Source organism: Colletotrichum graminicola (assembly GCF_000149035.1).
Source record: "Colletotrichum graminicola M1.001 genomic scaffold supercont1.18, whole genome shotgun sequence".
Lineage (NCBI taxonomy): Eukaryota > Fungi > Ascomycota > Sordariomycetes > Glomerellales > Glomerellaceae > Colletotrichum > Colletotrichum graminicola.
The window spans coordinates 668924-685465 of NW_007361022.1; the positions used below are offsets into that span (position 1 = coordinate 668924).

General features: G+C 55.9%; 4 protein-coding genes across 4 annotated transcripts; 2 read left to right on the forward strand and 2 right to left on the reverse strand.

Annotated features, from left to right (window-relative positions):
• Window positions 1-460: 460 nt before the first annotated feature.
• Window positions 461-2269, forward strand: GLRG_05471 (uncharacterized protein; the record flags this gene model as incomplete). Its single annotated transcript, XM_008096156.1, has 2 exons — window positions 461-581; window positions 654-2269. 2 exons carry the CDS (start codon window positions 461-463, stop codon window positions 2267-2269), a joined length of 1737 nt encoding a protein of 578 aa, XP_008094347.1.
• Window positions 2270-2938: 669 nt separating this feature from the next.
• Window positions 2939-3357, reverse strand: GLRG_05472 (uncharacterized protein; the record flags this gene model as incomplete). The annotated part of the gene is made up of 2 exons (XM_008096157.1): window positions 2939-3097; window positions 3223-3357. 2 exons carry the CDS (start codon window positions 3355-3357, stop codon window positions 2939-2941), a joined length of 294 nt encoding a protein of 97 aa, XP_008094348.1.
• Window positions 3358-5017: 1660 nt separating this feature from the next.
• Window positions 5018-6587, forward strand: GLRG_05473 (SH3 domain-containing protein; the record flags this gene model as incomplete). Its single annotated transcript, XM_008096158.1, has 4 exons — window positions 5018-5054; window positions 5149-5252; window positions 5391-6445; window positions 6524-6587. The coding sequence occupies 4 exons, from the start codon at window positions 5018-5020 to the stop codon at window positions 6585-6587; spliced, it is 1260 nt and encodes a 419-aa protein (XP_008094349.1).
• A 2415-nt stretch (window positions 6588-9002) lies between these two features.
• Window positions 9003-12141, reverse strand: GLRG_05474 (uncharacterized protein; the record flags this gene model as incomplete). Its single annotated transcript, XM_008096159.1, has 4 exons — window positions 9003-9104; window positions 9156-9490; window positions 9541-10915; window positions 11050-12141. 4 exons carry the CDS (start codon window positions 12139-12141, stop codon window positions 9003-9005), a joined length of 2904 nt encoding a protein of 967 aa, XP_008094350.1.
• Window positions 12142-16542: the final 4401 nt, after the last annotated feature.

Consider the following 16542-nt stretch of genomic DNA (forward strand, 5'->3'; position numbering starts at 1 on the left):
TTGCCGGTAGTGAAAGCTGCAAAGGCGAAGAAATGGCGTGTTGTCGAGAAAAAGCAGCCATTTTCACTCGGACACCTGCCAATAGAGGCGGGCACCTGTCAGCGCGCATTCTACCACCATACCCTACTCTTTCCGTCAGTGAAATGAGGCAGGGCCCCACCTCCACTGCCGTCATCACTGCCTTAGGCAGGGACATGCTCTGCCTACGGGTCTCAACCCCAGTTGCCCCTTACCTGGCTGGTATCAGCGTCGTATGGATACTCTACCATTCCATAATCTCAATCCTACCTAGGCATACGACGGTCGAGGCCCAACTGGACAACTCTGCGATCTTGCGATTCCTCCCCCTTTCCCTCCGCCTGTACCTGCCGCATCACCAGGAGATCGCCCAACGAATTTTAAACTTTGCCCGCCACAGAGTCTATCATCCTTCACCTTGTACACACAAACAAAGGCCACGATGTCTCGAAGACCACCGCCAAACCCCGCTGCTGAAAGAGCGGCCCAAAACCAGCTGACAATCAAGAGCCTCTTGAAGTTGGAGTGCAATAAAATATGCGCTGACTGCAAGAAGAACAAGCGTAAGTTGGAGGCGACGCTATTCCCAACGCCCCCCTCCCCTCGACCCTTCCACTGACGGTACCACGTTGCAGACCCGCGATGGGCTAGTTGGAACCTCGGTGTCTTTATTTGCATCCGGTGTTCGGGCATCCACCGTGGCATGGGAACGCATATCAGCAGAGTCAAGTCTGTCGACCTCGATTCCTGGACCGACGAACAGCTCCGAAGCATCCTCAGCTGGGGCAATGCGCGCGCGAATAAATACTGGGAGGCCAAGCTGGCCCCCGGCCACGTACCCTCCGAATCCAAGATCGAGAATTTCATCCGCACCAAGTACGAACTCAAACGATGGACAATGGACGGCCCCATTCCCGACCCTGCCAGTCTTGATGTCGACGGTGATGACGATGTGCCGTTGAGCCTGGTTAAGGAGAAGCAGAACGTGGAGCGGAGGGAATCGGTTCGCAAGAGTTCGGTTGGAAAATCGGCGGCTCCTCCCAGGAACGTTACTTCCCCGCAGCCGCAGGTCGATCTTATCGGCGGCGATCCCATCCCCAGAGCCAGCACGGCCGGCCCGCAGCCCGGCAAAGTGCCCCCGAAATCCGACCCCGCGCCCCCCAAGGCTACGAGCACTAAGGACTCTCTACTGGGACTGGATTTCTTCGGCGAACCCGCTGCCCCTCCTCGACCCGCCAGCACCAACAATGCGGGGGCTATGGGAGGACCTTCGCGGCCAGACCTTAAGCAATCTATCCTATCACTCTATGCCTCGGCTCCGCGACCGCAACCCCAACAGCAGCAGCAACAACAAGCCCAGGCCGCCGGCGGAGCATTTGGCGGCATGCCGTCGCCTACCTTCGGACACCAACAGCAACAGTCGTTTGGCGGCATGACTGATGCCTTTAGCAGCCTCAGCTTCTCTAATACAAACAACCCCAAGCCGGCCCAGACAGATCCATTCGCAAGCCTGGCCAGCCCTGTCGGCAGTAGCAGGTCACCACCACCGGCGTCGAACAACGCCTTTGGCGGTCTCAGCGGCGGAAGCTTCTTCGACTCCAAGCCGGCCGCCCCTGCCCCCTCCACGCATCAGAAGCAACCTTCCAACAGTGGCCTTGGCGGATTTGGCTGGTCCAGTTCCCCCGCCCCAGCTCCGGCCCAGTCCCAGCCGAAGCCTGCTCAACCGGCTTCGTCCATGGGAGACCTGTTCGATCTGTCCGCTCCTTCCCAGCCTGCCGCTGCCCCCAGCAAGCCCTCTCCCACCCCCGCATCTTCCTCTGTCTTCAACCTCTCCTCGAACCAACCCAAGTCACCGCCTCCTGCTACCAACCCGAGCGCGGCCGCCACGAGCGCAATTGGTGCAGGGAACTGGTCTAACTCGGACGTCTGGGGCTCCAATGCCTGGAGCACACCCGACGCAAGCACTGCGCCTGCCGCTCCCAAGCCTACGGAAACACCCAAGCCTGCCTTTGGAGGAACCGGCGACTTTGGCGGATGGGGCTCGTCTGGAGTGTCCTCCGGACTGTCTACTGGATCCTTCGCCAACACGCCGATTGTTCCTGGAGCGTCCGGTGGTTTCAGCGCCGCGCCCAAGGTTGCGGCCGACGAGGAGTTCGGTGGATGGACCAGCAGCACAGAACCCGCTGCCAGTTCCGGGTCTGCCAAGCCAATCGGTGGCAGCGAGGATCTCTTTTCGAATGTCTGGCAGTAAATTACGAATTGAAGACGTTGGGAACGGTGAAGGACTTGGGATCGATGAGATGCTAGTGGACGCCTCCCAAGGTCAGGCCCTGGAGTTTACGTTGGTCTATAGCTAATCAATGGGGACGTTGGGAGATATATTTGATAAAGGGAGGGCTTCCCAGGGGGCATCCCCCGTGATTCAATTGCCAAAGCATCATAGATCAACAAACAAGAGTTTGCCCAAATATAAAGCAGGCATCTAAAGTTGCGGTACAAATAGCATGAACATTGGTGCGAGCCGTGCTACTTGCTAGTGCTAATACAGTTCAGTCGGTCCTGCTGCCTGCCCACCCTCCCTTATATAACAAACTCCAAATCCATGCGTAGGGTATTTGAACGTCCACGCCCGCCCTATATCAAAGTCCGCTCCTGTATGTGTCGTTCCTGCGATGTTGGTTTCGAGGCAGATTCGGATTGTCCCACCTCTGGTTTCCCACCATTTCAAGCCTTGGTTTTTTTTTCTTTCTTTTAATGAATAAAAATCAACAAAAGGTCATCGCTCGCTCTGTCATCCACCCCCGGTTTCATAACGGCCCCCGGCGTTACCATCTCCCGCCACTGAGAGGAAGGAGGAACGATGCCCGATGAGACAATTTCTCGTCCTCGTACGTGTTGTCGCGTATGTGCTGCTGGTCTTTTAGAGGAACAGCTTGGCAATGTAGTACAAGACAATGAATACGCCGATAATGATGCCAGACAGCTTGAGGATGGCGACCTTGTTCCCCGAAGCGGCCATGCGGGTCAGGCGGCCGGCAGAACCCTTGAGCTGGGTGGACATGGCGGAGAAGGTATCGGACTGTTTGCCGGAGGGGAAGAGCAGGACCGTTAGCTACGGTTGACAAAGACAAGCCACGTCCGGGCACGAACGGGAGGCAGTGCGCACCTGTGGTAAAGGGGGTAAGGGAGAAGGGGGAGACATACTGTGCTGTCAATGACCTCGTGGGCGCGCGCGTTGTCGTAGATGTCGACCGTCACGCCCCTGAGGGCCGAGACCTTGGCCGACAGCTCGTCAAGGCGGGCGTTGTTTTGGCGTTCGCGCTCGTATGCTTCTGACATGTTTGCGGATTTCCTCGGGAGGATGGAGGACGGGGTCGAGGAGGGGCAAGAGAAAGAGAGGGAGTCGGAAGACGCAGTGGCGATACGACGCGGATGGGAAGGGCTCGATGGACCTTTTCGATTGGGGTGCGCCTGGTTGTACGTACGCCGCTGAGGCTTATGCCCACTGCCGCGCGTGCCGGATCGCCTTCGTCGTCGTGAGTGCGGACCGTGGTTCTCGTGGTCGCGCAAGTTGAAGGGGATGGCTTAGGAGGGGAGGTGGATTCCACGTGGTTCCGGTGGGGTCTCGTCGCTGACGAAATTGCTGGGAAACGGCGGGAGTGAGGAGGAGGGCGGGAGTAAACGTGTGTATCGTGACTATCTGGCAATGAAGGTTGCGGGTGTGGTTGGATCGGGGCGGCGAAACAATGACGAAGGGGGTTCGGAGGCCGGTGCGTTTCCGTCGGTATGGCTGGCTGGATCTGCCCTCACTAAGGCGAGGCTAGGGGCCTGGAACCAGGCTGCAAAGAAGCAGGACCTCCTGGGAGACCGGCTTCTCCAAAAAAAAAAAAAAAAAAAAAAGTGACATTACATGTCAGCACATGGCCAATGCGCTTTTTGGGAGAGAAGGAGAAAGATGGAGAGGGCCATAATCCTTGCGGGTGGGGTTGCGCGTCAGTACCTAGGTACCTAGGCCTGCGCCACACTGACCCGGAGCCCGGAAGAGAGACAAAGGAGCGCTCACGCCCCTGGGATTGGACGTTGAAGTACCCCGCGAATTTGGAGGTACTGGATGGGTGGATTACCTCACTCAGCCTACCTATCTACCTACCGTATACATATGCGGACCCGGTCTCCGTCAAGGTCACACCCTCTTCTGCTCGGCCTATGTCGAGGTTGCAGCGCCTCGCCAGGCAGCTAGCCCGCCTCCCGGTCCTGGTTCTTGAAATTGGGTTCCGGCGATCCCAGAGCTGACAGGAAATGTCACCTCCTGCTTATGCTTGCTGCTGCTGCTGCCCGACCCCAAATAGGTTGAAAAGACTTCCGAGCCCGCCCCCCGCCATCCCGGGATGCATCAACGAGTCGCTTGGCAATTTCTTGCGTTTGATGAGTTGCAAGTCGTCTAATCGTTGCACAGAACTTCGTGCACTACGCGAGACTTCGGCTGAACCAACAAAGCGTAAAAAAAGAAACATTGGGCAAATTACCCTTGGGTAAGGAAACGAGCGAGTGAGCGCCTTGGCTGCACTCGTGTCGACAGACTCTCCTCCCCCCAGCCAACAGGATACACTAGAAAAACAAAACAAGGGGGGGAATCGACACTCGCCGAGCAGAAAACGAAGAGGCGCAGGTCCCCTCTGCCGTTCTTCTCACCTGTCCGATCATTCATCCAGGGAACCCCACTCAATCGTTAATTACGTGGAGGTGTGGACACAAACACCCGCCTGCATACGTAGTTAGCTTCTCGTTGCCGGAACTGTGGACGGGGAGGATCCCCAAGGAACAGTGCCTACCTATCTACCTGACCGTATTCCGTTTTTCTTTCTTTCTCTTTCTTCACCTCCAAACCTCATAATCCTTTCCGACCTCTTTCTCTCTCTAGGTCCTCGATCCGACCCTCGACAAACCCGACGACTGATCATACCGTAAAGCCTCCCCCCCCACCGACACACCCGTCAGCATGGGCCTTCACAACCCCCTCCCGTCGTCTATGGCGTGTAAGTCCACTCTTTTTTTGCTCCTTCCCTAGGTGCCGATCATCCCGCAGCAGCCAGTTATCGTTGCGCCATCAAGACTGACAGACGCAAACAGCGGAATGCAAAAAGTGCGGCAAGATTCTGACCTCCTTCATCGACCCCCGGCAAGCCTTCAGTCCCGACAAGATCATCCCTCCGTCCGTACTCGCCAACGCAAAGGTGAGCCGTGAAATCCCACCCCGCGCTCTACCCCCGCCTCCCGCCTTCGTGGCGCACACGACTTCCGAGAGGCCTTCCTGCCCGTCTCGAATCCCCTTGCCCAACATAATCGCTGACGTGCCCCGATCTGGAATCTAGGGCCTTGCAATCCTCACCGTACTCAAGGCCGGCTTCCTTGGCTCCGGTCGCTTCGGTAGCGGCCTTACCGTCGCACGACTCCCCGACGGATCATGGAGTGCGCCAAGCGCCATCGGCACGGCGGGCGCAGGCTTCGGCGGACAGATTGGATTCGAGCTGACTGACTTTGTCTTCATCCTCAACGATGCCAGCGCTGTCAAGACATTTGCGCAGGCCGGCTCGCTGACGCTCGGTGGAAACGTCTCCATTGCCGCCGGCCCTGTAGGTCGCAACGCCGAGGCTGCCGGTGCCGCGTCGCTGAAGAGCGTGGCGGGCATCTTCGCATACTCTAAAACCAAGGGCCTGTTCGCCGGCGTCTCCCTGGAGGGCTCCGTCATCATCGAGCGCCGCGACGCCAACGAGAAGCTCTATGGAACCCGCTACACCGCCGCCCAGATCCTGACCGGTAGTGTCCGCCCCCCGCCCCAGGCCGCGCCGCTTATGAATATCCTCAACTCCCGCTCCTTCAACGCTGGCCGCACCGGCCAGGTCAACGATTCCATGTACAACGATATCCCTGTTTACGATCAAGGCCATGACAACGTGGTGTGGAACGGCCGCCAGGGCACCGGTCTTGGGGAGGGTGACACGAACCACCGCAGCAGTGTTTACGGCCATGGTTCCAATGGGGGTGCTGACGGTGCCAGTGAGTTTGGTGGACCCAAGAGGGCCAGTACATGGCAGGACGACGTCTACGACCGGCAGAGCAACGGAGGCTTCGGCGGAGGGGGCGGCGGAGTGTCACGCTCCAACACATTTGCGTCAAGAGGAAGTCAGAACGATAACTACGTCTACAAGGATAACCCGTCGACCAGCCTCGTCAGCAGCCAGAAGACCGGAGCACCTGGCAGACCCGCAGCGCCGAAGCCAAACTTTGCTTCTAAGAATGCTATGCTCAAAAAGAACGAGGCGGTAGCGCTGTTTACGTTCGACGCCGACCAGCCCGGCGACCTTGGGTTCAAGAAGGGTGACATCATCACGGTGCTGAAGAAGACTGAGAGTGAAAACGATTGGTGGTATGTGGTGGCTTTTTTTTTTTTAATTTTTTTATCCTATTTATATTTGGCTGGTCGCAAAGCTGACATTCACAACAGGACCGGCATGATTGGCACGAGACATGGCATCTTCCCCAGCAACTACGTCAAGATGCGCGAGTGAAAGACGTATGAAGGCTCAAAGGGCAGCAGGCGTAGTGGCAGAGTTGGATACCCGTTTGTTTGCATTCGAAAACTATTGCCAAATACCAAGTCGCACACGTGCAGACAGTAGGGGAGTGCAGGGCTTGAAGGGAGGACTCGAGAGGGTTTTCTGTTAATGATACTCCGGATGATGGGTTCCTTTTTACTTCCATCATCCAGTTCCTACCACAACGTCTTTTATGATAACGACTGTCTTGTTCTTTGGCAAGTCCTGGCGTTTGGGTCAGGGAGAAAGGGGGGTTGGATGGATGATGCATATGGGGCCTTTTCTTCTTCTTCTTCTTCTTCTTTCTAACTAGTCACACAGCATACACGTCTATGGGCTTTGGGAGGGTGTTGAAAGAAATGAGAAGAAACCTTGACAAACCCGTGACGTTTCCCCTACCCCGAGCAGCATGTGTACTGGAGCTTTGGTACTTCTTACGAGCTTCGTGTTGTCGATGTGCACAGACGTGGGGGCCACATGGGCCATAGGGCCATCTGCCCACCCAGCCTTAAGCGTGCCGAGGCTCGCAAGCTCGAGGCAGATAATGTCAACGCCGCGACCAAACGCTCCGGGCGGGCTCGAGGAGGCCAAGGAATGGAATGGAGGGGGAGGGGGGGGGCGAGAGAAAAGAGGATCGACCTGTTTCAGCGGGAGTAGGCGGCAGCAATAAACAGCAGCAGCGGCATGCCTATGCGCACCCTGGGACGATCCGGGGAAGGGGAGGAGGGGGAGAGAAAAAAGGTCCCTCCTGACCCCTGACGCAGGTTGAAACACTGTTTCCTCGGGTCCTCCTCGTCCGCCGAGTCAGGGGCCCAGACTTCCATTGACTTTTTCTTATTTCCTCCTTTTGGGCAATGTGAGCGCGCGCGTGTGTGTGTTTGTATACGCAAGCGTATGGCGGAGAAGAGTCGGGTTGGTTCGCTGTCGTCTCTGCTCTGGTATCGCGAAAGGGGGCTGGCAAGGGGAGAGAGAGGGAACAGAAAAGAGGGGGAGACAGGAAGAATCTGGGTCGTGGGGGGGGAGAGTACCAATAATGTGATGATATGGTTGAGGGAGTGCTCGTATATCATCTTGGCTGAGCTTGCGCTACTTGACCCTGTCTCTCTTCTGCTGCCAAATCCAAAAGCGCGAGACATGATCGAGTTGTATACAAAGTAAACCTCCAAGGTCTCCAGGCCCCTGTGCTGTTTTCTGCTTCCAACAGCGAGTTACGAACTTCTAAACTCTGGTTACATTCTCATGGGGCGTGCCAAGGAACACTACATTATCACAGAACAGGCAGCCAATGAAACGCAAAAGACCCTGACAAGGAGGCAAAGCTGAAAGCTGTACCCCTAACCTTCACCAGGTATCAAATACCACTTACATCAATCACCCCGTGGACAAACTGACTGCAGTGCGTTTAACTTTCTTGAGCTTGCTTGCTAGGCCTGAAGGTCATCCCAACACCAAGCCGAGTCTCTCTAGACTACCTAGAGCCAGTGAACCACCACCTAGGTGGTACACTCTAGCACATGACCAGTAAAGAACGCCCCTTCTCCAGGGGGGCGTAAGGCATAACGGACCAGAGCCAAAAGTCTTGGCCTCTTTCTCTCGTAACTATCCAGCGACGTCTCATCTGAAGATCGATCCTCTTCCCCCCTCAATGTTCCATACAAAGCAGTAAAATTCCCACACGACAGGTTGAAAGGGGTTTGCCTGTCTGCCCCAACAAATCCGAGTTGGCCACCCATTCCCGCTGGCCAAAGCAAATCATGCGATTCATCGTCTCGTCTCCTCTTTCAGCGACTTGACGTCCTAGGTGACATTCATCACCAAAACTCAGGAAACATGATTGGTCCAAAGCGAATTTCTCAAGCCAATGAGATGGAAGGGTTACCTTTATACAACCGGAGCCTGGTACCAAGGCAAGTTGGCGGATCCGGGATTGTGATCGCCTCTATGTAATGCATAAGGACAAAAGCCGTCAGAAAAAAAGACGTTGCTTGATCGTCAACATGCTGAATGTTGTGTGCGTGTGCAATTCGTCAAGAATAAAAGAAAGGTCGGGAGTCCATGCTGAAAACAGGTCAAACGGCCTCTGACGTGGTATCTTGAAAGCAAGTGTTATGATCGGGGCTGAAAGTTTGCTAGCAATGGCACGCACGCTGCCGCTTCCTCAGACAAGCCAAAAGTCAATGGAGGCTTGGCCGCAGGGTGAGGAAGCCGTGCTGAATGTAGATGGAAAGCGTCATTGAGCCAAATGTGCCAGAGGCCAACAGTACTTCCTAGGGTATCTCAATGCACAGGTAAGGGGCAGCCCCATTACGGAGTATGTTGTCATCAAGGTCGTGATTAGTGTCGTTTCAACCGCCGAAAGATGTTCTTGGATGACTGGCTGAAGGCGTCCTACTGTCCCTTTCTAGCCTTCTCTGCAAGACGTGCTTCTCTGGCGGCACGCACCAACGGTGACAGCTGAGAAAGATCTACGCAGCCCTTCATGAACTCGTGCTGCAAAAAGGGTTAGTGAAGTGTCCTAGTGAGGACCAGGGCCAAACTTACTCTAAGGAGGTCATGTGCGCTTGCTCTCTTCTCAGGATCAACCTTAAGTGCGAAGTAAAGGAAGTCACGGAACACTGGCGACAAGTTGGACTCCTCCTTGATGTGGGGTGTGCCGTTGGTAGCGATCAACCACAACGCTCGCAGAGGAGACTCTGTCAAGTAAGGCGGTTCTCCCTCAATCATCTCAATGGCCATGATGCCAAGAGACCAGATGTCAACCTTGCGCCCGTACTCCTTGCGCGTGACGACTTCAGGGGCCATCCAGTAAGGCGTGCCAACCATAGTGGTACGCTTGTTCTGGGCCTCGTTGATGGTTGCGCAGAAACCAAAGTCAGCTACCACATATTAGCATATCACCACATCGAGCCATATTCAGAGAACCTACTCAGCTTGATATTGCCCTCCATCGACAGGAGAATGTTGTCCGACTTGATGTCGCGATGGATGACACCCTTGGAGTGGAGGTGCTGCAGGCCCTTAAGCGTTTCCCGGCAGACAGAGGCAATCTGTCCTTCGGTCATGATGTTGAACGTGACTACATCAGTCAGACTACCACCCTCCATGAATTCCATCACGACCCAGAGTTCGCCTCCGCAAAGATAGCTGTCGATGAAGTTGACAATGTTCGGATGAGAGCTGTCCTTCATGACAAGGATTTCGTTGATGATCAAATCCTTCTTGGGCTGCTGCTCGAGGTTCATCTGCTTGATGGCGACCAGCCGGTTGGTTCCTCGCTCGTAGCCGGTGTAAACACCGCCAGACGCGCCTTGTCCAATCTTATTGAAGTTCTTGTACACGTCACGAGGATCCCCGTCGGAACAGATGCGCTTCAGTGCAGCGACGACGTCGATGCCAGTGCTCTGGCGGGGACGGTGTCGAGGCCTGGAGCCAGGGGCACCAGGAACGCCCACCTGCTGTCGCTGGCCAGGCCCGCCATTGGCCGTGGGACCCTGAGGGTGCTGATGCTGCGACTGGGGCGGTGTCGGCTGCTGAGTGGGCTGTCTCTTGCTGGGGGCACGGCTAATTTGGCCAGACATGGCCGCTTGAGCTTGGGCCAATGCCTGCTCTTGCTGTTGTTGCATGAGCTGCTGCTGGTACAGGCTGGCCTGGGCATTCTGCGGATTGGGAGTAGGGGGTACATAGCCGGGGGTGGCGCCGACGCGCGAGTTGGATCGGGATCGAGATCGGTGTTCTCCGCGGTGCTCCTCGGGGAGCATGGGAACGTTATCCTTGGGCGGCTGGTATGCGACCGGGGGTAGGTCCTCGCCGGGCTGAGACATGCCAATACCGGAGTCCTTGGCGGGGTAGGTGGAGGGAGCGGACCTCATCGGGAGGCTGACGGGCGGCTTCGGGGCCGGGCGGCTAGGCATCAAGTTGATGTCCTTGTTGCTGGAGCCTTTGCCTCCACCAACTCCGGGGACGGGGGGCGGCTGACGGGGGTTTTCGAAAGATCCTTCATGATTGACAGTTGGAAACCTAGGGCTCGCAGGTGGACTGATCATTGGTGACATACCCATATAAGCTGTTGGCGGATACATGCCCGGCGACATGGCACCCGACGGCGAGTTTGAGCTCGCATACTGACGGTAATCAGGCGCTCTGGCATCGTGGAACTTCTCCAAGACTTGATCCTCGGCCGGCTTCTCGGTTGTCTCCTTGTAGAAAGTGATGATGTCAACCATGGTTTGGGGGTTCTCCCTGCGTTCCTTCTCGGGAATTCCACTTTCGTTGATCAATCGCTGCCATTCCTTCGGGAGACCCTACAACGTGAAAAGTGTCAGCCGCAACAAACGCAACGACATGCAAAAACAAGACGAGAGAAGCAGACAAAGATGGTGAGAGCAGCAGACGAAGAGGGTGAGTGAGTAACGAAGAGGGCAAGGGAACGACTGACAGTGAACTGGCCAGTGGAGCTGTCGTAGCCGACGTGGGTGACATGCACAGGATTCTCAGGAGCCGAGATGACTGGCTTCTTGGGGGTGCCGACCAGGCTGTTCATGAAGCCAGAGAAACCCGACTTCTTGCGCAGGACACCCATCCGGGGCTCCTTTGCCTCGTCCGAGTACCGCTTGGGGCTGATCATTGAGTTATCCGTCACCCGGCCACCTTGTGATTTTTCGTTCATCATTGAAAAATCGTTCGTGAAGCTGCGTGACTGGCGAAGGGCAGGGCCTCTGATGCGCGAATCGGTCGCCGACTTGATGAGGGGAGGCGGAGGGGCGTTATGTCGCTGGTAGAAGGGCTGGTGAGGCTGTGGTTGAGCGGCGACGGGCGATTTCGTCTGCTCGATGCGGTTCAGAACCGCAGCACCGTCAAAAGGAGCGCCGATGAAGTCGTCGTGGGTTTGTGACGACAGAGTGATGGCGGTGGGATCGACGGGTCGATCACTGCTGTGGGCGATACCAACACCAACTCCGTTACCGGCGGCAGAGTTGTTGTTGGTGGTGTAGGTGGTGGTGGTGTTGTTGTTGTTGTTTTGGTAGAAATTGGACGGGAGGTTAAAGTTCTGATGGATGTGAGGAGAGAAGGCGGTGCTGGCGTTGGCGTGGCCGTGGAAGGTGGAGGTCTGGGCCTGGGTCTGGGTCTGGGTCTGGGTCTGGGGGTGGTGGTAGGCAGTCGGGGAAGGAGCGGCTCCGGCGAACTGACCCTGAGGCAGGATGGGGGAGGGATTCGGAAGGTGCGTCTGACTTGAGGGAAGATGACGGGGAGAAGAGTTGTTAGACGCGGCAGAAGAAGCAACGCCGGGATGAATGGCAGCCGAAGCGGCAGCGGCAGCGTTTGAGGGGGTCGTCCGAGCAGGTGGAGCGGAAGGAGCGCGTCTCAGCGAGGTAGAGCTGCGTTTGCTCTGGAGAGATAGGGCGTCGATGCCACCATCGAGACCACTCGAGGAGCGGGTATGTTGTTGGTAGGACGAGGGAGGTTTCTTGGTGAGCTTGCGACGTTGGGATGTGCCGTTGGAAACAGTCGTGCCCTGGGTGCCGTCCATGATACACCCTAAAAAGTCTAAAAACGTCGAGGAAAGGGGGGAAGGGGAAAAAAAAAAGGAAAAAAAAGGAAGGCAGGAGGAAGCGACAGAGGGTATGAATAGAGGGTGTGTGAGGAGGAAAAATTCGGTACGGACACAATGCGATGCTGCCCCCTTCGACTTGTGCTTGGGACGAGGGGGACGGGAGACGAAGGGGAGGCACGGGGAGGCACGGTACGCAGTGGGAGTGGGAACGAGAGTGGGAGTGGGATTGGAAGTGGCAGCAGCCGCAACCCGGTGGATGCAGTCGTCGCAGTACCTAACAAGTCGGGCAGTGGGTAGTGGGCAGCGGCAGCATACGACCTAGGTCGGTGTGAAAGCAGTAGCTCGAGGGGCTTGAGGACAGCGCAGGACACAGACCGAGAGGCTGCGCGGGAAAGAAAGAGAGAGAGAGGGAGAGAGAGCGTGCGTGTGTGTTGTGTGTGTGAAGCGGCCTTGGCCTTGCTGGTAGCAAACCAAGCTGCGGCGGCAATCAATCTAAGCACATGCGTGCTGGGTCGCAGCACTTTGGGCTTGATGGACCGGGGCACTGACTGTCACTGGTTGAACGGCGTCAACAGGTGGGTTTCCTGGGCCGTGTGTGGGCTGAGTTGGAAAAGGAATCAAGGATGGATGGAAGTGGACGGGATGACGGGACACTTTTGCAGCTTCCACCTTGCTGGGCCTGGAGCATGTAAAAAGCCAGGATTGGAGCCGAGAAATACAGGCAGTAAGTAGCAGCAGCAGCAGCAGCAGCAGCAAGGCCAGGAAAATGAGAGAGAGACAGCCCCGCCCCGTCGATTGGATGGCCCGGGCTGGATGGATGGAAGAAATGGACGTGTTGGAATCTTGATCGTGTACGAGGAACGATACATGACACAGCCAGACAGGCTGATGTGTAGTGTGTGGTGTGGACGATACAGCAAAGACGAGCAAAGTACGGATACGGATGGATACTCTATGCAATGCGGTGGGTGTTGTGTGTCAATGTGTGTTATGTGGTCGGTGGTGACTTGTGCTCGCACATTGTCTCCTTCTCCTTCTCCTTCTCCTCCCTCTTCCCCTCTGCATCTTTTCCAGGCCTACTTGGTCGTGCTGGGAAATAAAGTGGGGATTCGAGGAGGGGAGTGGGCACACTGGCCGTGGGTATCGAAGAATGAATGGACTACAACTACCTAGGACGCTAACAGTAGCCTGAGGGCGTGTGGCCGTGTGGCCGTTTGGTTGTGGTGTAGGTAGGTACCTAGTGTAACCTGTTACTCGTGTGGTTAGTGGAGCGAAAGATGTACGTACCGATTTGATCCTTATGTAGGTATTCGTACCTACCTAGGTATCCTGGGGGTGTTTGTTTTTCTTTCTCCCCCTGTTCTGCTGCTGCTGCTTTCCCTCGCGCTTTAAGATGACAGAACCCTGGCGGCAGGACTGGATGGGGAGGGGCTGCTCCCCCTCTCCACTTTTGACCTCCACATGGTAGGTACCTACCTAGACAGCTGTCTGTCTGCGTGTCTGCCTCTCTATCTTGATGTGTGGTGAGTGGTATGTGCCACGATGAATCAAATGGCAAGAATGAGAAAGCACAGTGTAAACACCAACTTGCACCTTTGCCTGCTCTCCATGTAGTCAAGGTTTCCTTTGACTGGAAAAAAGCATGCAAGCAACTCGTTGACAATCGACTGCCGTGAGATACAGAAAGATGAGCAAACATCAGGAAACCTCCATGAACACCCACGGCACCTACCTCGAGAGAGAGATTGCGCAGGGGGTAGGTAGGACGGGGGAATCGACTCGAGCTACCGGGTACGCGCCCGGCCCTGGCTGCTGGTTCCGAGGCATTGCTTGCTGCTGCTGCTGCTGCGTCTGTGATGCTTGCATTCTGGCACCCACGGCAATGCGCTCCGGCAGCGGCAGCAGAAGAAGAAACCAAAAACTGTCTGCTGCACCAAAGATTGCCATGTGGATTCATTCATTCACGCCGTCCTGGTCCGTATCAGTCGACCTCTCCTTCCGATTTGCAGATACGGCTCCTGTGCTCGAAATGACCTCATCTCCCCGGCTTGACCGTCGTGCACCTTCACCAATAGCAACAGGCTCGAATGGCATGTCATACATAGGTAGACGCATACCACACCCGCTTGACGTTTCTTATTTTCCCAGCGTCCCTGTCGCAGAGCCTGTTATCTCGAGTTTATGTTCCGAATTGGTGAACGCGGCCAATGCGGCTCGGCAGCCGGGCGGTTCGAGACTGGCGGCGGCAACATTCCAGGACGGTGCGGTCCCCACTACGTACTGTACACATCCCTCTGTTCCCCTCTATTCCTAGGGACTCCATGCCTGGCGGCCCTGGGTGATGCTCACTTCGGGCAAACGTTAACGAAACGAAAACCCCCACCAAAGGTAACATACGCAGTATTTTACATACTATATGTTGGTAGACCGGAAGCAGAAATCAGAGAAGAACAGGGGCGTGACTGTAGTTTTGGCCGTTGTGCATCGGTCGCGCGTTGTGCCCAGAATAGATGCAGAGGACGATATTAGAAACATGGCAATCGCTTGCGCTTTCGCCCTGCCTGCGGTGCTAAAAGGCGCTGCTTGAGGAAGTAGGTTGGCGACCTCAGGTAAGATAAGGTGGGCTCAATGTCGAATCACTGGCGTGTTTGGGAGGGTAAGGAGCCAGGGCAGACGGCGCAGGTCCTGGGCCTCATCTGTGGTTCGAACTGATTGCTTCGGGGGCGGCAGAGCGAGCGACCGACAGCAACAATGGCGGCTTGCTACGCACGCTTCCTCGCCCGGTGCGTCGCGCGCCTCCATTTGGGATGCTTTAGGTTGATGTCGGTGCTATGCATGCGCAAACCCAGCCTGTGCTGTGCTTCAGTTGACTGCTTGCTGCCGGAGCCTTGAACTGACGGTCGATCCTTGGTCAATCTCAGTTGCGAGATGGGTGTCTGCTTGATGGAACTTGGGGAGGGGCGGATGGATCTCACCGCGGCTCTAATGGTAGAGTAGTGCGCCATGCGGAGCGGTAGGGCCGGGGTGCAAGGGGGTCAAGGATCAGGGTCGCGGTCGGAGACGATGGTGTAATGTCAGTGGGGTGGAAGCTGAGGCACCAAGGGTCTTGAGTCTGAGCCGGATCGAGACAAACAGAGGAAAGTGTAGTCCTGGAATGGAACGAGTCCGGACGGGCATCAACCCAACTAGTTGGGGGTAAGCAGCAGAATAGGAACTCGGAAGGTGGATGGCTGTTGGTAATGGGCCGGAACAAAGTGGCCTGGTGCTTTGCTGTTGCTTACCAAGGCTTCTTCTCTTGACCGACTGACGTATTTGTGCAGACAGCGGGCAATGCAAGGCATGTTTTGGTAGTGGTGGTTGGTGCATACACAGACAGACTTTCCCAGCTGCGAAGATAAGTAGGTGCGGACGTAAGAGGTTAAAGAAGCATGCCATGCTGTGTCGTAGACTGGCGCGGTGCATGAACGGCGTTGGAGCCGTGGCCATGGGCAGGTGGTGTGTGGATGGATGGATGACCGGCGGCTTGTTTCTCCCCGGCCGCCAGGGCCCAATCCCCGTGGAAAGTGCAACTAAGGTGAGGGATGGAAGAAAAATTGCTTTTTTCGCCCAAGCTTCTTTTTTCCCGGGTCTCTAAGTTTTGTTTGATCTGACCTTATTTCACGCCGACAGAGAGATGCTTTCTTGTTGCGTCGCGGAATTCGCCGGGTGTTGAGACAATCAGTTGGCCATAAACTTGCTGCCGAATTTGACACCGAAATGGGGAGCGAGTGTAAGTGTGTATCATATGTACATATCTGCCTAGGTAGTACAGTGTAAAGACATGGAAGGTGAGCCGAGCCCATTGGATGTGGTCTAATTAGTCGCCTACCTCATCCAACTTTCCTTAGAGAGGTAGGTACGTAGATGTACTACGGATACAAACAACCCCTCCACATGTGTTCGGATCGTGTAGCCACGCTGTCACCAGACAACACAATGCGAGGCAGCTCCGCCAAGTTCACTGTCAGTCAGGATTCTCTGTTCAACCTTCCGAGTCTGCATCTACATGATCTCGGGTCGTCGACCAAAGGGTGACGACGGCCCAAATGACACTTTCCGAAGCTTTTCCAAGCCCAAAGACATTAAGCCCCCCCCCCCCCCCCCAACGATTCGGGGTGTCACTCTGTTTTCGTATTAACAACCGTACGGAAGGTTCCGAAGCGCCGAGGCGGGACGAGAGGAAATTGACGCTATACCATAGGGAGTGGCTAATAATTGTACAACAAGCCGCTAATGTGACCACAACTTATTCTTGTAACCGGAGGTAGCATGAATACGTCCTGCGAAGCCTTATGGTGAATTTTTGACATGGGCTCCTTGCTGCGATCGAGCTCCTTC